The following is a 21,357-nucleotide window of genomic DNA, read 5'->3' as shown; positions in this document are numbered from 1 at the left end:
TTGATCACGGGGTCCATGAGGGGCCTGGGCCTGGGCCTCCTAAAATCCACCACCAGCTCCTTGGTTTTGATGGTGTTCAGTTGTAGGTGGTTTGAGTCGCACCATTTAATAAAGTCCTTGATTAGTTTCATATACTCCTCCTCCTGCCCACTCCTGATGCAGCCCACGATAGCAGTGTCGTCTGCAAACTTTTACACGTGGCAGGGTTCCGAGTTGTATTGGAAGTCCGATGTATATAGGCTGAACAGGACCGGAGAAAGTACAGTCTCCTGCGGCGCTCCTGTGTTGCTGACCACAATGTCAGACCTGCAGTTCCCGAGAAAACAGTCCACGATCCATGCCACCAGGTATGAATCTATTCCCATCTCTGTCAGCTTGTCCCTAAAGAGCAGAGATTGGATGGTGTTAAAGGTGCTAGAGAAATCCAAAAACATAATTCTTACAGCACCACTGCCTCTGTCCAAGTGAAAGAGGGATCAGTGTAGCATATAGATGATGGCATCTTCCGCTTCCACCTTCTCCTGGTATGCGTACTGCATTGGGTTGAGGGCGTGGCGGACCTGTGGCCTCAGGAGGTGAAGCAGCAGCCGCTCCGTGGTCTTCATCACATGTGCCGTCAGACAGACAGGCCGGATGTCATTCAGCTCACTAGGACGTGATACCTTTGCGACTGGGGTGATGCAAGATGTTTTCCAAAGCCTGGGACTCTTCCCCTGTTCCATGCTCTGGTTGAAGATGCGCTGTAGAGGACTCCCCAGTTCCAAGGCACAGGCCTTCAGCAGTCATGGCGATACTCCATCTGGACCCACTGCTTTGCTGGCACTCTGAGGTGAGAGTGGGCTAGGGTGGTCAAACCTGTTAAAGAAGTTGTTCATCTGGTTTGCTCTCTCTACGTTTCTCTCAATGGTGGCACCCTGCCTCAAGCTGTAGCCAGTGGTGATCTTCATCCCATCCCACACTTCCTTCATGCTGTTATTCTGCAACTTCTGCTCCAGCTTTCTCCAGTACTGCTCCTTCACCGCTCTGAGATGGACTCGGAGTTCCTTTTGCACGTGCTTGAGCTCATGCTGATCACCACCTTTAAAAGCCCTTTTCTTCTGGTTCAAAAGGCTCTTGATGTCACTTGTAATCAATGGCTTGTTGTTAGCATAGCAGCGTACTGTTCTTACTAGAACTACAATGTCCATACAGAAGTTGATGTAGTCAGTAGTGCAGTCAACAACCTCCTCAGTGTTCTCACTATGTGACCCCTGCAGGATATCCCAGTCCATAGTTCCAAAGCATTCTCTCGGAACCTGCTCTGCCTCAGGGGACCACTTTCTGAATGAGTGTGTGGCTGTAGGTAGCTCCCTCACTCTTAGTTTGTAAGGCTGAAGCAGAACCAGGTTATGATCTGCTTTCCCAAGCGCAGGCACGAGGTGGCGCTGTATGCGTCTTTAACGTTTGCATACAGTAGGTCAATAGTCCTATTTCTCCGCGTGTTACAATCCACATACAGTGTAACCTCGGTTTACGACCATAATTCGTTCCGAAACTCTGGTTGTTAACCGATTTGGTCGTGAACCGAAGTAATTTCCCCCATAGGACTGTATGTAAATACAATTAAACCGTTCCAGACCGTACAAACTATATGTAAATATATTTTTTTTTTAGATTTTTAAGCACAAATATAGTTAATCTATACTAATAAACGGCAAAGCCCTCACTGACTCACTCACTGACTGACTGACTGACTCATCACTAATTCTCCAACTTCCCGTGTAGGTAGAAGGCTGAAATTTGGTAGGGTTATTCCTTACAGCTTCCTTACAAAAGTTGGGCAGGTTTCATATCGAAATTCTACGCGTAATGGTCATAACTGGAAGTGGTTTTTCTCCATTTACTGTAATGGAGATGAGCTTGAAACCCGTGGGGGTGGAGTTTCGTGTGACATCATCACGCCTCCCCCGTAATCACGCAGTACGTAGAAAACCAGGAAGAGGCCCAAAAAGCACTGAAGAAAACATGCATTATATAATTGAGAAGGCAGCGAAACAATAAGAAGCGAGCGAGTGACCTATACAACCATATTCATGAGTTCTGCTACTTCGGAAAAAAAGCACGATGTAAACCTACACTTTAAATTAAGTTCATAGACAGGCTGCCGCTGGCGTTTGTAATTTAGTGCCTGCCCATATAAGGCCGTCCGTCAGCGGCAATCCAATAGCAAACTCCCACTAAATATTCACAGGTGAAGGACTGTGTTTATGGAGAGAAGGATGAGATGGTCAGGGTGGCGTTTGGCACAAACTCCGCGAAACTGCGAGAGAAAGTTTTAAGTGCCAGGACTAAGGTAACATTAAATACAGCCATGGACATAGCACGAGATGGCAGCAGCACAGCTGAGAATCTTTGATGCATGTACACCGAGCGGCTCACGTGAACTGACGCAGTGCACAGAAAAAGCAACAGTTCCAAAGAGCTGAACAAAAACGAATTACACAATTGAAAAGGCAGCAAAAAAAATATGAAGCGTCTGATACATACAAGCATATTCATAAATGCAGCTACTGTGGAAACAAAGCACACGGTGGAAAAAGTCAATGTCCCGCTAAAGGAAGTGTAAAAAAAAACCGTGCATGCAGTGTGTCAGGTCTCAGATAAAGAAGAAGACGAGCTGTTTATTGATGCAGTAAGAAACGATTTGATGAATGAAACCTGTCATCTTTACAACGATTGACAAACACGGAATGTAACTTGAACACAACACATCCTACAAATACGAACCTGATTGAAAGAAATAATGATAATCAAATCCTTGATGACAGCAGCACTCAGTAACACTCACAAAACGAATACTGTACAGTATATTGACAGTCATTTTAAAAATAACGTAACATGTTCCCTTTTTCTTTTTCATAGCTTTTTTAACACACTACTTCTCCGCTGCGATACACGGGTATATACATATGTATATATATATATATATATATATATATATATATCCCGCTCTACATACTCGAATAATGGATACTTTATTCGCCATCAATGATTGTTTTGGTAAAGCCATACTCAGTGTATTCATTAGATGAACGGTAAAAAAGTAAGAGCGAGGGAGGATGACTTATTGAGGCATGCAGGCTGTAGTGCGTCAACTCTATCTGAATTGCGCGATCACATTTGAAAAAATATATCTTTTCAAGTTCTATTTAGTCCATATGTGTCACACTCAAGGGCCGAGGGCCACATCCGCCCGGCGTAATTATATCCGCGCGAGATCATTTTATATACTGTATTATTGTTATTAATGGCCCGGGTATATGAAGCGCTGGTAACACAATAAACTACTAAAATGCAGCGCTTCAGCTGCCTTGCCGAACACTTACCGCGTTAATCAAGTCTAGCTTATGATGCTGCAAGTTATTGCGAAGCTAGCTCACACGATGCTGAAGAGAAAAGTTGATTCTGAAAATAGAGCCTTTAAAACCGATGGGAGGCTGAGTATATGTTTACTGAACCCGTGTGTCTCATTTGTGGAGCTAATGTGGCTGTAATTACAGAATTTAATCTAAGACGGCACTATGAGACAAAACATCAGGGTAACCTGAAAGACCTGAATGCAATGCAGAAGATACAGAAAGCAGAAGAATTAAATAAGAATCTGACACTTCAGCGGACGTTTTACCGTGCACAATCACAAAGTGATTTCAAGTGAAGCTGCTTTTATGGGAGACACAAATGCACCAGTGCAACTTGCCCCACTTTCCCTGTTGCCAAGTAATGTTGAACCAAGTCGTCACTACGGTGTTCCCAAATACGCACTTTGCTGATAAACTGAGCGGACTGAGTTTGCACGGCGCTTTGGTGACTTTGAAGAACAAAAAAAGTCCGTCTACATGCGGCTCGAACCTTGTGCATGTTTGGTAGCACATATCTGTGTGAGAAGCTCTTCTCAGTGATAAAGACTAACAAAACAGCACACAGGAGTCGCCTCACTGATGAGCACCTGCAATCCATCCTGAGAATCTCCACAACACAGAACCTCACACCAAACATAAACGAACTTGTTGCCAAAAAAAGATGCCAGGCGTCCAGCTCTAAAATGACATATGAGCAAAGACAACTGAATGATTAGATTTGTTATTGCTGAAAGGAACACATTTTATTTATATTTCCAGGTTTTGTTATGCACCATGTTCCTATTTGAATTTGTATAATTTTGACAGGATATATTTTTATGGAGAGCAAAAATATTATAAGTTGTTTAAGGTTTGAGTTGATTTATTCAGGAATAATATTCCTGTTTGTTTTTACCATTCCTACCAAAGATATTTCTGTCGACTAAATAAAAATTCCTTCTATTTAAAATTTAAATAGAACTTGAACAAATACGATAGTTCATAATATCCACGCAGACTTGCACGTAAGAGCAGGAGTTATCCGTTTTAACAAGCAGCGTATTGCACTGATACGAAATAGCTGTGTGTGTATATATGTAGATATGTATGTATATGTATATATATGTTTATATATGTGTGTATATGTGTGTATATACAGTATATACACATATACATATATATACATATACATATATACACATATACATACATATATATACATATATACACATATACACACACATATATATACATATATACACATATACACACACATATATATATATATATATATATATATATATATATATATATATATATATATGACAGCATCACTCACAACAGTGACAAAACAATTGCATTGACAATCATGTTACGTTATTTTCAAAATGTTTCCTTTTCTTTTTCATTGCTTCTTTAACACACTACTTCTCCGCTGCGAAGCACGGGTATTTTGCTAGTATATAATATACTGTATACACTCACCGAAAGGATTTTTAAGAACACCTGTTCAATTTCTCATTAATGCAATTATCTAATCAACCAATCACATGGCACTTGCTTCAATGCATTTAGGGGTGTGGTCCTGGTCAAGACAATCTCCTGGACTCCAAACTGAATGTCAGAATGGGAAAGAAAGGTGATTTAAGCAATTTTGAGCGTGGCATGGTTGTTGGTGCCAGACGGGCCGGTCTGAGTATTTCACAATCTGCTCAGTTACTGGGATTTTCACGCACAACCATTTCTAGGGTTTACAAAGAATGGTGTGAAAAGGGAAAAACATCCAGTATGCGGCAGTCCTGTGGGCGAAAATGCCTTGTTGATGCTAGAGGTCAGAGGAGAATGGGCCGACTGATTCAAGCTGATAGAAGAGCAACTTTGATTGAAATAACCACTCGTTACAACCGAGGTATGCAGCAAACCATTTGTAAAGCCACAACACGCACAACCTTGAGGCGGATGGGCTACAACAGCAGAAGACCCCACCGGGTACCACTCATCTCCACTACAAATAGGAAAAAGAGGCTACAATTTGCACGAGCTCACCAAAATTGGACAGTTGAAGACTGGAAAAATGTTGCCTGGTCTGATGACTCTCGATTTCTGTTGAGACATTCAAATGGTAGAGTCAGAATTTGGCGTAAACAGAATGAGAACATGGATCCATCATGCCTTGTTGCCACTGTGCAGGCTGGTGGTGGTGGTGTAATGGTGTGGGGGATGTTTTCTTGGCACACTTTAGGCCCCTGAGCATTGTTTCTGACTACGCCTCGACTCGGGGATTCACCCAAGTAGACGCTGCCAGCCCGTCGTCCGGTCACTCACTGTTAATTGTTCTCCCGTAGTGTCAGGATCTACGCGTTTGTGCGCTTGTGATTTCATTGTTTCGCTGTAGCAATTCGCTGTATAAGCGTATACAAAAATATCGTGCAGACGGAGAATAGGAGATGATTGCCCTGAGTGAGAGTGAGAGTACCACCATCAGCTCAGTTATGCTCACATGACGCTCAGCAGACAGTGTATCCATACTACTTGTATTGCAAGACATCGCTCGTTTTATCAAGTCAAAATTAATAAAAAAATTTATATCGTCTTGCAAAATACTCATAAACCAAGTTACTTGCAAACTGAGGTTCCACTTGTATATATTATTTATCAGTGTTATTTGTTAGGAAAATTGATTTTTATGTTATTTTTGGGGGTGCGGAACGGATTAACTGGATTTCCATTATTTTCAATGGGGAAGTTTGTTCTAGATACTAGAAATTCGCTATATAAGCTCAGTGCTGGAACAAATTAAACTCGTATCTCGAGGTTCCACTGTGTGAGTGTATGTGTGTGTGTGTGTGTGTGTGTGTGTGTGTATATATATATATATATATATATATATATATATATATATATATATATATATATATATATATATATATATATATATATATATATACACACACACACACACTTGTGATGATACTGTTGTGCTAGAATGTGATTTTCCTATGCCACTTATTTCAGTTTTGCATGTTTCACTTTCTGCCCTGTAACATTGTGAAAACCAAACTGAATTGAAACACTGAATTTATTAAAACATTATATGGACATTTAGTGGAATATCTGCGTCTATGCTAATATTAACAGTTGTTTTTTCTCAGACATTGGAAACTTGTTCACAGGCAAGTTCAGATGTAACTGAAGTGGCAGAAGTGTTTAGTGTTCTGTCTAAAAGGTGTTAGAAGCAATTTTGCTCTACTATTACCAACTTGATTTAAAAAAAAAAAAAAAAAAGTTTGCCTTTGAAATTAGACAACTGCAGATGCAATTGTCAGACTGAACATATTTTGCTACTACACTATATTGATTTTTCTTTTTCTCCCACTTCTAGTACTTGCAATTAGTTATTTCACTGCTTAATCAATATTATATTTTCAACATGAATTTTGCAAATTTATTGCCATAGGAAAGTTTGCATCTCTGCTTGATGCGATGACTTTTTAAACAATGACAGAAATTGTCAAACTGAAATTTTAAATGAAGATTGCACATGAATAAAAAAAATCAATGAGCAGGTTGGATAATGGACAGATGGACTTTAGAATGCTGCAAAAATTATATTGCACTCTAGCATTTCTGGTTTGTTTTATGTGAAAATAATTACATTGGCATTTTCTCCCGGTAGCTGAGACCACTGGGCTTTGTAGCTATGTTCACTGTAATACTCAATTCAATTTAACTTTTTATAGTGCTCCTATGTAGTACAAACAAGAATGCTCACACAACTATAATTGACTAACAGTAAGTTATTCCATCCATTTATGCATAGATTGTACGGAATTTAATTGCATTTAACATAAATATGGCAATTTAAAGTAGCATTACAGTTGTGATATGGCCAGTTGAAGGCAAAGGAGAGGAAAACCATCCACACTCTGTCCACAGCATTCATGGAAAAAATTACACCTCTGGGGATTTGGAATACTGTTATATTAGACAAAAATCACAGTTCTGATGAGCTAGACCAACTGGCTGCCCTGTCGCTCCTGGGTATTCTTTAGTGTCATAAATATGTGCTGGACAGTCTAATAAAAAATTGATTGAATCTTTGTATTACTGAATCCCAAGGTTCCCAAAATATCTTTTGCCACTGTTCATGAATAGTACTACAAGCAAGTGGCACAGCAGGACACCAAGACGGAAAATGAAATAAAGGAGTTCTGCAACAGTTCATAATATTTACAGCTTTTATATTTGAACAAGTGTACCTCAGAAATTGCAAAATCAACAACCAAGAAAGCAAATTATATTCCAGGTATGCTAGGTTAAAGTAGCAAGTCTTCAGTTTGGATGTAAATGCTGTGGCTAATTGTGTATTTTATACTCCAACAGGCAGGGCATCCCATAGCTTTGTTTTACTACATCCCAAATTGTATGCATGTTAGGATTACCAATGAGTCTGAATTGACCCAGTGTTTATTAATGTGCTTAGTGTTGGACTGTTCCACCCACGGATGCTAGGGTAGGCGCCAGTTGTCTGTTGACTCGGAACAAAGCAAATGGTTTAGTAAATGGATCAATGACACTGCATGTACCCACCCTTCCTCTTCACTTCTCTCTAACAAACTCTGTCAGTGTCAAATTAAGCTTCCTCACCTCTGCCTCTTACTAATTTAATGATAGCCTGAAACTCTGTTACCTGAAAAATGTGCTGCTTTAGGAATCTATTCTCTACGTGTGCAATTCAGTCCCTTTCCTAAGATGTTTTGGGTATTTTAGAATTGTATGCTCAAATCTAGGGGAGCTGGAACTATACCATGGTAATAAAATACCTAGTGGCGAGTAATGTGTTTTATTTAGTAATATGGATATTATATGAATTGCATTATTCTTTTTCTTATTTAATTTGAAGACGCAACATGCTAACAATTTGCATGGAAGGTAGTCTGCAGTAAAGTTGAGATGATTACCCATTTTCTTCCAGTGTGGACTATGTACTAGCAGAGTCCTTGGCTTAACTGGATTACTCTTGCTTCTGGCTTTGTGTTTTCAGTATGTCTCATATTCCCCATTTCTGTCTCCACTCTCTTTGTTACAGGCCTGTTTATGTTACCTTGGTCTTCCTCAACAAAGGGCAACGATACTTAAGGATTGGATTAGCTGTACCTCTTTTTGGGTCTGTGGCATGCTTAAGGGAGATGGTGGCAAATGAAGGGAAGGTCACACATGATCAGGTATACTCCACTCACGTTAAGACAACTGCTGCTGCTTTTGTTGTCTTCCTTTTCTGTCTCTGACAGCTGTACCAGTCACTTTGTCTGATTTGCTCTTAACTATACTCCACCTCTGCAGAACCTGTAAGAGCTTTATTTATTTATGCTTTTAGATTGTCATTTTCGTTTTAGATGTGTTAAGTGATGAGCTACTAGAGAATAAAATTACTAGAACACCCAGCTGGGGCAGTTGGGATTAGTCTGTGGGGGCTGAGGGACCACTTGATCTGGTTCTTCAGGTTTTCTTTCCATTTCAGTGAAGTATATTTTGTTTTCTCGCTACTTTTGTCTAGTATAAGAGACACTATTGCCTCACATTTTATCTGGCCTTTCTTTGGATGTTGAATTTTACATTTTTATCTCATGTTCTACCACTGTAATCCGGTTATTTGAATTTTTTTCTATCATCATTTGAAGATGTGTTTGTAGGCATGTAATGATAGACTGCTGCTTTGGGAAGATTCTTAAATTTGTCTTGATAGTCTTGGGATTTGTTGTGATGCCCAAAAATAAGAAAACCATGACACTGTTATGAGTTAATTTAAATTGAGGGAAAATGTACAACCTTGATTTATGTTTTTACAACATTTTCACATTAGAGAATCTGCCAAATTACCTTTCTCATGGAGTCTTGAACCTGGTGAATAATTGTGTTTATTCTTTGTAGAGTTAAGCTTTTATAGTCAAAAATTAATCTTGCGTTCATTGAACATTCCTAGAATATTCTCGTAATACTTTGGCTCTATATTTTTATTACATATTTAGTAACTCTCAGTTGGACTTCTGCAGGTATCTTTTTAGTGATCGTGCAGAGATCACTTTGACAGTATTTTTTGCACCCGTTGTAGAGTTTTGTCCTGGTCTAAATCGTATACACACTTTAGACCTGATTTGCCACCACCATGTGGATTTTATTTATTTGTCCATTTTCTGAATGTACTGTTTTCCTTAAGTGGATTCAGGGGAGAGACTGAGGCTGTGCCAGCTGCTTTGGAAACCAGGTGGAAAGCTACTGTAAGTAAGACAGTGGGCCATAATATGACACACTCCCACAAATTAGGCTAATATTACAGATATTAATGAAGTTAACATTTGTTGTTCCTATCATGTTTAATATGGTTAACACTCAACTCATCCACAAAGGTGTAAAATGGATCCCCCTAGAATAACAATCCGCAGTTCTACATGATGTATATCTTTTCGAATTTGAAGGTGATCTAACACTGCCTTCCTTCAATAGTAAGGCTTTGAAATACTTTAGGCAAGCTTTCATTCAGCTTGTTCTTTGAAACACATTTTTTCCCCCCAAGACTCTTTTTCTGTCTTAATATTCACTTATGACTGAATTTGTGCTTTCTGTGTTGCATTTCAATGAAAAGCCATCAATATTTGTTTTTATTAAATGATACAGTACTTTATTGCAACTGTTATATGCCCCTACCTGTCACACATTATTATACTGATTGTTAAGTCTATTAATTTCTAGTTTTGTAAACCATGTAGGCTTTTATTTATTTTGTCTATTTTACAGGAATTTTGTGTTCTTTGTGGTAATTGTTTGCTTTGTAAAATCAGTTTAATCCTTGTGTCCTGTATTCCACTAAGGGAGTTCAGATAATGAATGAAATCGGCTTACTATAGAGTGTGTTTTCAGTGTTCGGTTTTCAGTGTGTGGTTCCTGGACCTCCACTTAAATCTTGTTTATACTGTAATTCAAAAAGCATGCTAGTGTTAGACCTGCCCTATACAGGCACCTTGGTTACTTACTTGAAATAACAGTAAGTGTATAGTGCAGTTTATTAAAGTAAGCCTTAAGTAAATAAATTTGTATCTCTTTTACTTAATACAAGTAAAAAGTATAGGAAGCCGAGAGTGCACTTATTATGAAGTGAAATCTCTATGAAGCACATGCTAAATGCCCCCAATAGATGATGCCTCTTTATTTCGTAACCCACTTTCTTTTTCTCTCTTAGGTAATTCTTACAGAGCTCTATTCCACTGGTTTTCAGCGCTCGTTTTCTGATGATGAGGATCTGACCAGCATAGCTGAAAATGACAGTGTCTATGCTTTTCAGGCTCCTACATTGCTGAACAGAAATGCATCTCATGTTTCAGGTAAGCTATCTTTCTTTTATTATATGCCAATTAAAATGTATATGTTATTAGAACAACTGTTCCCTTGTGTAGAATGTTCAAGCATTTAGCTCTTGTGAGTTTACCCCCACATCTTTCAGTTACTTTATTATCTCATTTCACAAAAGCCCATCAATGAAATCTGTGTCTGAGCCTTTGGAAGGTCGAGACAGCCTCAGGAGCCATATATTGAAGTCATTTCAAGTTCACACAAGCAGGGAGTCCAAATACAGAGGCCCTATACTACTTCACCTTTTCCTCTAAAACTAAAAATGCTGACTACCAGTTTTCAGAAAAGATTCTGGAATTACTAGAGATTCTATCAGTTGCTTGATTCTTGCTTCATTTGTGAGACTTTTACTAATTCAAAACTATCAGCATAGACATTTTAATGTCCTTGTCACTGATTGTACCTCCTTATCATGTGTTGTCATGCAGATGGCATGACCTTAGTTGAAGTACAGTTTCTATTTTCTACTTTCTTCTTAGGTATTTGAATCTGGTTTGTACTGTGACGTATTTTTATGCAAAATTGAATCACAAGGGCAGACAAAGTGGCAACACTTGTAATATGAGCTGAATAAAGTGTTTGGTTTATAATAAGAAAACCTGTAAACAAGTATAAAAGGAGCTAAAACAAGAATCCAAAGATTCAATAAAAAGAACATTTATCATCTTTATAATTTCCTCCAAATATTCCATGTTGGTAATCACAAGTACTGGTCAATTTAAATTTAATGTAATTAATGTACATGTTAGGCTTAAATGCCAAAATGTCAAGAGCCAGAATGTCCATCTTATTCTACATCTGGGCAAAGTGATAGAAGTTAGTTGATGTGGAGGATGGCTTTTAGCTAATTTGTAGGTGAATCCGCTCATTTTGCCCATTAGACATGTGCTGCACTCCTTATAAAGGAAAGAATACTACTTTGTTGCCATTTTTCAAGCAAGTACAAACTCTGCCCAATTTTAGTGTGTTCTTTGTGCTGTTTAGTTTACGTTTTGGCACACTTAAGGTATACTGTACCCAGAAAAATGTACCTTCAGGAGCAAGTCATTGAAACTGTACACTCTATATAAAAACATACGTAGGGAATAGTGAGCAGTTTAAAATTCAAATATGTATTATGTTTGAGTGAATGCTGGTGGAATTCCATTGATATTGTTTGTGTTGATTTTATCAGTTCCAAGTGTAGTTTGCTGTTAATGGGTGACAACTACGCATTTCTGTTTTATTTGTGGACATCTCCTCTCCTCAACCGCCATCTTTTTTGTCTTTATTTGAATTATAATTTACTCAGAACTCTTCTCCTACACCCAACTTAGCTGAGAGGTACTCATCAACTGTATATATTAAGGCAAACATTGCAGATTTCTTTATATATTAATTGAAACCCTGTAACCTCACTGCTTAAAGTTATTTATTTGGTACAGTATTTCAGCCATTCCTGTACTCTCTATTTAATCAATTTAGTTCAATGTTTCTCTCATGCACGTTTTATTATAGACCTTTACATAATCAATATGATTGGTTTTGTGATAGCTCAAGAATTGCATACTCAGTTTTGAGGCTCAAGACTAAACTTTCCCTTTTTATTATGTCATTTCTACTATGGCTTGTTCAGTTATTTTATTTTAATTTCCATTTTGTAGTGATCTCCACTTATTTATTGCGTTTCTCTAGCTCTCAAGTGAGTGCAACCCAAGTTATGTAATCCACAGTTCTGCACTGAGGAACTGATCTCCATTCTTCTGCTTACTTGGGCCAATTCCCATTGCTTGGTTTATTTGTGTTTTATCTTCATGTAACTCTCCTCTTACCCTTTAATTTTCATTTGCATCCCATTACACTAGCAAGTACACATACTGTTCTATTTTGGAATATGATTTTTACAAGCTAAACACTTACACTCTTCATTTACTTAGCCATTCTGAGAACTCCAAGAAATCTTCTGCTGACGTCTGTGACATCACTGCAGTTTTTGGTCACAAAATTAACTGGCTGGTAAGATATTTAAATACGCACAGTGTACAGAAAAAAAAAATGAAAGCATTTCGGCAGGTTACAAAAGGCACAACATGTTCATACAGTATTAAAAAAAATAAGCCATAAATTAAGGAATATCCTGAAGAATAAAACCTCAACTCTGTACATATGTTGTGCTCAGCATGAGAAATTTGACTGCTGTGTGTACATGTGTTATGTCAACAAAAAATTGCTGGGCACAGGCTTTTCAAAACGCTTCATTATAATGGATGTAAACAAACACACAGCGAGTTTAAATCATGTTCTTCTGTACAGCTCACCATTTGCGTCATTTATATTTACAATGATCTCAATGTTGATTACTGTTTCCAGACATTGGTAGGATTTAGTCTCTAGCACCCTTTCTGTTTAATTTGCTCTTTTTGTCTTGAACCTTAAGCAGCTGCAGCTGCTCCTTCAGTGGCAGGCCCTATCAAAGCATGAGCTACATTCGGTTTTGTCTTTGAGTTCAGTTTCTGCTTTGACACTGGTAATTGATAATGTTTTGAGCTCTCTCAAAATACACAACAGTTGACCTTTACTTAATTTAAGAATATACTTATGCTGGTTTGTGCTATAAATATACTTGCTTTTCAGTATACCATAGATATCCTTATGTACACACTTTTGCGAAGTGTTGAATATAATTGCAATCTCTGTTATTTTCAGTGATTTGAAAGATTATTTTGTAAAATTTGTACAAACCTATTTACTGTTTTTTCCATTTTTGTTATCCACGAGTTTGACTCTTAACGCTTGGTTTGTAGCTTTGCCTGTGAAATGTCTGTCTCACAGGAATCCAAAAATTAGGAAATTGTAAATGTACTACACCCAGTCTTTTCTGAGTCCCAGCAGACAATTAATGTACAGGTTGTTTCTTTATTTCCTGATTTTCTTCTTTTGTTTTGGTTTGAGTTGTCAGGACAGCAGCAAATCTTTTTTTTTTTTTTTATTAAACAACCGTCATCTACCAACAATGCCCGCTGCAAACTGCTTTGCTTCCCCGAGTATGTTGTTTGTCCTGATTCTGCTTCAGTACTATAAATTGTATATAAACAGTGGTACTGTGCGTCTGTACATCTAAGTACTTTAGGAATGGTGTTCACTCTAGCAGGGTACTTTTTAAAATAAAGGTTAATCATTTGCAGAGACAGACTAATTGAATGTCTGCAAAACTGCCAAGAGAATTAACCAAACTTGGGAGAGAAACTAAACACTGAACATTTTTATAGTAAAGAGGTCTTTTTTTTTTTTCCCCCATTTAAATAAGAAACCATTTCAGCACTACCCATGGTGTCAGTTTGCATAGCCCTTTATTGCTGAGTTGCTCTGCCTATCAAGAGGCTGACCCTTTTAGCAGAGGTTACTGCACCCTCTCAGTTATCTAACCTGCTCTGAGACATTCAGAACAACGGAATGCTCTTGTAAAGTTAGCCAGTTTTTTTGATGACATCTCTCAAGTACCCTGATAACTTTCTGAATTCTCCTAAATAATAAAGGGTTTTTTTTATAACTGGCCTATGGTGTTGACTGTTTGACGTAGCCTCCTGAAGTGAGCTGCTCAAAACTGAAAGGTGACATGGGGGCTAAATTTCTAGTTTTGTCTTTTGCCATTCTACATTATGCCCTAAACCCAGGAAATGCTTCATTTTCACACAGCGCCACATCTGACAAAGAGTTCAAATGACATTGATTTCAGGATGTGAGGTAACAAAAGGACTACATTTACAGTGGCAGGGATATGACGTAACTGTTTGCTCTCCACCTATAGCATTTGTAGTTGCTGTTAATTCTTTGCATTTCTATAGAACCTGTTGTCAAAGCTTGAAAGCAGAGATAAATTAGGGCCTTGAACAAGTCTATATAACATCAAGACTCAACATTTCAGTTGATTAATGGCAGCACAGTTGAAAAATGAAATTCATTTGTTTCTAAAAGATACACACAGGATTTTCTCAACAGTATAATGGGTTTAATCATCTATTTTTTGCCTTGCAGTCAAGGCCTATTTTTGCATAGATGGGAACAAAATCTTCCATGGTGTGCATTTCATGTCATAGTACACTCACTCTTCTACCAACACTTAATAGACACCTGGCAAATTTTAGTTTCTCCAGCCCACTTAACAGCATATCTTTGTACTGTGGTAATAATACAGAGTCCCTTGAAGTCTCTCACATAAAGAATTGTTTTGATTTCACTCAGAATCAAAACAGGGTCTAAGCCATTTGAGGTGGCAACTCTCTCCAATTTTTTAACCCTTTGGTTCATAATATGGCAAGAATAAAGTGTATATTTATTACTTAGTGTACTTGGTGTTAATAGGTTTTTGAGGCAATGTGATATTTGAGTGTGCCGCATGTCAATACCAGTGGTGCTCTTCAAGCTTTGTGCCTAAGGGCTCAACTTCTTAATCAGTATTTTTGTGTTTTTTCTAGGATATCACCATAGCTTACCATCATCCCCCTACTCCTCAGGCCAAAATTGTCACAAGTTGCCACACTCGGGCACCTTATCATCAGAGTTTCTACATCAGGGAATGTCGGGAAAGGTGCTTTTGCTTATTTGTAGTACTACGGGAACTGGACAGCAAAGTGTTCGGTAAGTGAAATTTCAAACTAAAATGCTAAAAGGGTAATGAATTTTACCAAGCCACCTCTAAATATCTAAATACAGACAAGTGATGGCTCTGCACTGATGTCCTCACATATTTTAAAATTCCTTACTCTTTCACAGAGTAACTCTGATGGGAAATCTCAATTCAGCTAACTTTCCTCATAATAATATTCTTAGTCTGTATCCAGAGCTTTAGCCATAAATAAACTGTCCATTACAACACCCTTGGTACTGCCATCTCTCTTTCAAAAATGACAATCCATTTCATGATCTCTGCTATCCTTTCCAAATTACAAGACCTTGGTTAATTTAAATATTTCCACCAAGAATGGCAGCTCCACATTAAATTGCAGAATACAAAACTCCATATTCCAGTAGAAGATATGAACATAATGTAGATTGAGGTGTTGATCCTCATTAGTCACTTTGCTGCTTACTGTTCCAGGTCACAGTCCAGTAAAACCACTTAAAATAATTTGCAAGTGACAGAGATGCTGGCTGTCTAGCTCTCAAGTTCAACACTGTCCAAGCCTAAGCTGCAGCTTAAATCTATCCTTGTTTACCTTCAAAAGAAACCCAGATCTACTTCAGCTAGAGTTGTGTGTCATAAATGAATTTATGATTACAACAGCCACTCCAAAAATTCAGCGACACTATTGCGCACAAAATAACCTGCAAAGCTGTGTTCTCAGGATTTTGAAGGTTAGACTTATTGTCAGCCTGCCTCAGAGCAATAAAACATGTTTGGCAAACTACTTTGACCTCTTGAATATCTGTGCAAAGACAAATGCTTAGCCTGTTCTTTCACAGTCAGAACAATATCCACACTCCTCCTCCTGAATCTGAGGCCTGGTTTTCTAATTGAGTTTCTGATCCTTTATGATCTTTCTGTAATTAGAACAAAACCCATGGTCCTCCAGTATAGAAATGAACGACCACTTCCTATTCTTGCTGTCTCACTTGACCATATTGTTCTGCAGCCCTGGACATCCACTTTAAACCAGGCATGCCACAGATTTCTAGACTTTTGAGCATTTTCATACAGGTTTAATCCATCCTTTACAGCATTATCGGGCAACCAGTGCGCCGTGGAATTTTATAGAGGCGCCGCAAAAACTTTTGTAAAATATTTAAAATTGCTAGTGTTTTTGAACTTTTGGTTGATTAAAAAGAATGTTTTAAAAAAAAAAAAAAAATTATGTTGGAAAAACAGATAACGGAACACTTACGGAAATGAAGTCTAAGAAACGTGAGAGACTTCAAATGATCGACAAGGAAATGCGCGTCTGTCTTTCGAAAATTGATCCTCGCATCAATCGCATATGTGCTGAAAAACAATCTCAGCGTCCACTTTAATTAAATTTAAGATTTATCTTTTGATTCCTTTATTAATAAAATGTCTTTCAAACTTGTAAAATTAACTGTTTTTATTGGCGATTGTCTTTAGATTGTGTCGTCACGACTTTATTTATGGGCAGTCCCTCAGGTGCTCCGCGAAAGAAAATTTTTGGACTTAGTGCGCCGCAATTCGAAAAAGGTTGCCTTTCACTGCTTTACAGACTTGCCATTTTGGAGCTTCTCAACCAATACAGGAATATAATTTACACGAATAAACCCTGCCATGCTAGATGCTTCTCTGAGGAAACAATCTCCAACAGTTTCAAGATTTCCTTTAAGTATTCCTTATACCTTCCAACAATTACTTTTTTCTAGATCAGTATTTTTCTGCTCTTAAGATTAGCTACAATGTTACACTTCTCCTTCCTGAGTCAGCTAGTTGTTTACTAGAACCTCTTTGAGGGGTACATGGACACAAGCCTTTGTCGTTGCTTAAACTGCTAACTTGAAGTTATATGTAGACTCTACGTCCCCAGTTTCCTAAAACATATTCATGAGATGGAAGCTAAAGTTCTTCCAAAGAAAGTCATCCACCAGGGTTTCCATTACTTCCACTCTACCCTTTCAGGGGTCACCTGTCTGTCCAACCCTACTCTCTATGTACCAAAGTGATTGCTCAACACCTCTTTTACTGGAATTTTAAGAACATATGACTTCAGATCTGAAGACAGCACTGGAGATTTGTTTGTTTGATTTAAGACGCATTTTAAAACAATTCTTTTATTATAACATCATACAGGTTATAGATGATCAGCACAGAAATCCAGTATGTGACTGCAAGAGTTCAGACTTGACAGTTTATTCCTATTACTCCTGTGTCTGCAGGGCATCTCGGTACTCCGCTATGTGATTGTAAAAGTTTCCCAAAGGGAGGCAAATAGTTTCTTAATCCACTGCCTCAAAGTCGGTAAATACCTGTAAGATGTACAGTATACACTCAAGCATTTAAGAGTTCCTCTTTTTAACCCATTCAGCACCAAGGAAACAAGTAAAGGTCTAAATAACAAAATAGAGAGATGTACTAATTTTGTTAGTGTGTTGAATATTTAGTTCGCCTCTCTTAAAGTATTCAAGTTTGATTGTTACAGGAAATTGCAGTCCAACATCATTTTCATTAAGAAATCAATTGGGCAATATCAAATCCAGGGTTCAACCAAAGGTGTAAATTATTCTTTTTAATACAAGAACAAATAGTTAAACATATTTGATACATCTGCTATTGAAGGTTTGGTAATTGCTGATTAATTTATATTAGTAAAGAAGGAAATATGCCTAAAATATATGCAGTTATACGAATATAGAGTGAGTATGTAGGAAGTCAATGTGTTTTCGTGACTCCATCTCTACTATTATAATTAAGTAAATTAGAGTATTTAAAACAGAATACACTGCTTTGTTTATAACTAACCATTAAGCTTTTAAGTTCTAGCAGTTTAAAAACAGTCATTTCTATAAAGAGCATCCTGTATTCATGTGGAAAACTGTTCACAAATTGTATTGTGAGTGAACTAGAATGTAATTTTGTATCATAATTGTTTCTCAAATGAAATGTTATAGAGAATGTTTTGATTGCCTTTTTTCTGAATAAACACTTTGAAGAGACTAGAGCTAATCATCTGCCATTTCACCCCTCTGTGTCTTAACACTGTAGTGGTCCGTTTGCTATCATCTTTTATAAGCCCATCTGTATACCTTCATTTTTATCTGTCCATTTCTGGTCTAAATTGTTCTGTACCATTTTGAAAGTTCAGAGAATGTCACCAGGATAGTGTCTGTAGTTTTGAGACTTTACTCTCTGACCTTGTAAGCCTTAGGCAAGTTGAAAATATAGTTTGCAATCTCTTAAATTTCACTTCTTTGTGCTGCATATCAGTATCAGAATATTCAATATGTTACATTTTTGATGCTTAATTTTTTTTTTTACCTTTTTATTATGTAAATATGTACATGAGACACTTTTCAGCCTTAGTTTTTCTGTCACTTTGTGATAGTAATACCAGCATGCTATGGATGACTAGGACTGGAAAATCAGCATTCCACATAAAACCTGAAGCATTACATTGCTGAGCTGAAACATTTGAAGAAATCCCATCAATACTAGTCCTTGGCCCAGGGGTGGGGAAATTCTCCCCTGGGCAGCCAAAGCTTTTGTTTTTTTTTTGTTCTAGGACATTTGATACTCACTCAACAGTAAATTAAATCTGAGCCTGCGATTGAACTTGTCACATTGTACACCTTTTTGTACCTTATCCTGTATTTCATTTACTACCAGTACTCATGGAAAGTACTATTTAATAGCTATCTTTCATTTCATGGTCCGCAGTAATTTGGTTGTTTATAGCAACATTAACTAAATTGAACAGACAGTGTATCTCTGCACCATTACAGATTTGTTCAGATATCTGCTAAAGGGACCAAAGCCAAAATAAAAATCACACTAAACAGAAAATATAAATGTATGCTTAATCTAAATTTAATTGTCCGAATGCCAGAGGTGAAAACTTAGAAGTCACTGCAGCCTAACTCTGTCTGCATATCTTGGCCCTTTTCACAAAATACCCATTTGTTTGGAAGAGACTGGAGGGGAAGTTCTTAATTTACATGTATTCCTGTGTGTGTGTGTGTGTGTGCGTGTGTTTTTTTTTCTTTTTTCTTAAAGTGTAAGAGGAAACTATAAAAGGACATCTGTAAATAAGTATTGATTTTGAATTTTGATGTAATGCTTTTGTTTTTTTTTTGTTTTTTTTAAAGAATATTTTTCTGTGAGTAGTTTGGATCACATTGGAAAATTTTAAATTGGAATGTATTATTTGTGGAGTACTTCCAGTTTTATGGAATAGCATGTTGGAGGCACTACTGAGTCAAACAGAAGCCCCACAAAGTAGGGATTACTAATCACGGCAGCTACCCTTGGCAACCCCCATGAAACCCAACATTGCCCAGCATGCCTTGTGGGTGTCCATGTGGGAATCCTAAGCCAAGGATGCTGCCATCTAGCATACCTCCTAGCTGGGTATTGTTCCTTGGTCCAACCCTGCCAGGGTGTCAGTGTACCCAATGCCAGACTGGAATCCTCTGCACGTCGTCTGGTTGTGAAAGGGCTGGACTCCCAGCAAGGATGCCTGCACATGCACCCCATCCATCTTGTGTCTTAAAAATCAGTACTTGAAAAGACCCAGCATGGTTATATGGTCAAGAGGAGAATATTAATAGAGTGGAATCTTTAGTAATATCAATATTTTACCTTTTAGAGAGAGTGCTAGACCTCTGCTGAAAACTTAAAAAAAAAAAAAAAATCTCTCAAATTATTTTAATACCTGGCAACAGTCTACTAAATCAAGCCTTATTAGAAGTGACCATTTTTTTTTATTTTTATTTTATCTTATTTAATGGATACATTTTTATTGAATTAAACAGATGCAAACAATAAAAGATGTGTTTGTAATACAATATAGTTTTGCATCCAATAGAGAGAATAAAAACGATCACTGCTGCCCAATCCCATGCACTCTTAGACCTACCAGGAGAGGTAAAAAAAAAAAGCCATTTCAGAGTTTGCAGTCCAAATGGCAGATTAGAAAAACGTAAACACTCAGAAGACTGGGGGATTAGGAGGTCCCTACATTAACAAACACAGGCCACCTGGCATCCAAACAAAATGGATAGCCGCTTGGTATTGTTAGTGCCTAAGCAAAACCAAGTTATAAAAAATGATGTGCACATATTAAAAGAGAATATCTCAATATTTCCAGCAAGATGCTACTGTAGACATGGCAGCAATAGTGCACAAGGACAAAATGCTGCTGTGTTAAGAAGTGAGGACAGTAGAGAGATGTCAAGGAGAAAGATGTGGAGTGAGTGAGGTATATCAGTAAAGAAAATCAAGGACAGAGATTTAAATAAAAACAAAAGAAAGAGAAAAGGGGACAGCTCCAAAACCATGTGAAGGAATACCCCAGGTGTATTTTAAAAAAACAATATGACAGGTGTTTGAAGCTATTCCCATAGCGTATTAGTTACAAGAAGTAAGCATGAGCACAATTTTTGTAAACTAAGTTACATCTTTATAAAATATTCCAGTTAAGGATTTAGGTGGTCGCACTTCAACATTATGTTCAGTGACCAAAATCTATACACTGCTTTACATTGAATAGCATACATAGCTGTGCCTGCATTTCTTGGGAGGGGAGACTGAACAGACAAAAAATGTAAAATGTGGACAGGAAGAAGGGACAAGTATCTCCCATCCTGTTTTCTCTGCCCTTGGTTTTTAGAGAGAGAACTAAAGTCTGTATTGCTCACGTCCGTTATGAGAAATATTAAGGAACTTTTGTGACTTCTGAAGGAAGCCCTGTGAAATTTAACCCACCTGATTCAAGTTTTGCTACACCACCAGCCTCTTGCACGGCTTATTCACAGGTTAGGTGTGCATCATAGGCACTAAATGAGACTTTTTGAACTTTTCCAGATTTGGGCCTCCATTCTTGATGAGAGAAGACCGAGCCATCTCATGGGAACAGCTGCAGCAGTGCATTCTCAGTAA

At 37.7% G+C, this 21,357-nt stretch overlaps 1 protein-coding gene across 1 annotated transcript in view; it reads left to right on the top strand.

The window, feature by feature from the left end:
* Positions 1 to 21,357, top strand: part of usp43a (ubiquitin specific peptidase 43a) — a 131,972-nt gene that overhangs the window by 78,924 nt on the left and 31,691 nt on the right. The window contains exons 5-8 of the mRNA XM_039740751.1: positions 8,467 to 8,602; positions 10,615 to 10,756; positions 15,239 to 15,401; positions 21,283 to 21,357. The exon at positions 21,283 to 21,357 is cut by the window's right edge and continues 37 nt beyond it. Coding sequence (XP_039596685.1) covers positions 8,467 to 8,602; positions 10,615 to 10,756; positions 15,239 to 15,401; positions 21,283 to 21,357 — 516 coding nt within the window. The remainder of the gene's footprint in view (positions 1 to 8,466; positions 8,603 to 10,614; positions 10,757 to 15,238; positions 15,402 to 21,282) is intronic.

The sequence above is a fragment of the Polypterus senegalus genome, chromosome 17, assembly GCF_016835505.1.
Source record: "Polypterus senegalus isolate Bchr_013 chromosome 17, ASM1683550v1, whole genome shotgun sequence".
Taxonomy (NCBI): domain Eukaryota; kingdom Metazoa; phylum Chordata; class Cladistia; order Polypteriformes; family Polypteridae; genus Polypterus; species Polypterus senegalus.
The sequence above is the reverse complement of the archived record's forward strand: the minus strand, read 5'-3'. Positions and strand labels throughout refer to the sequence as shown.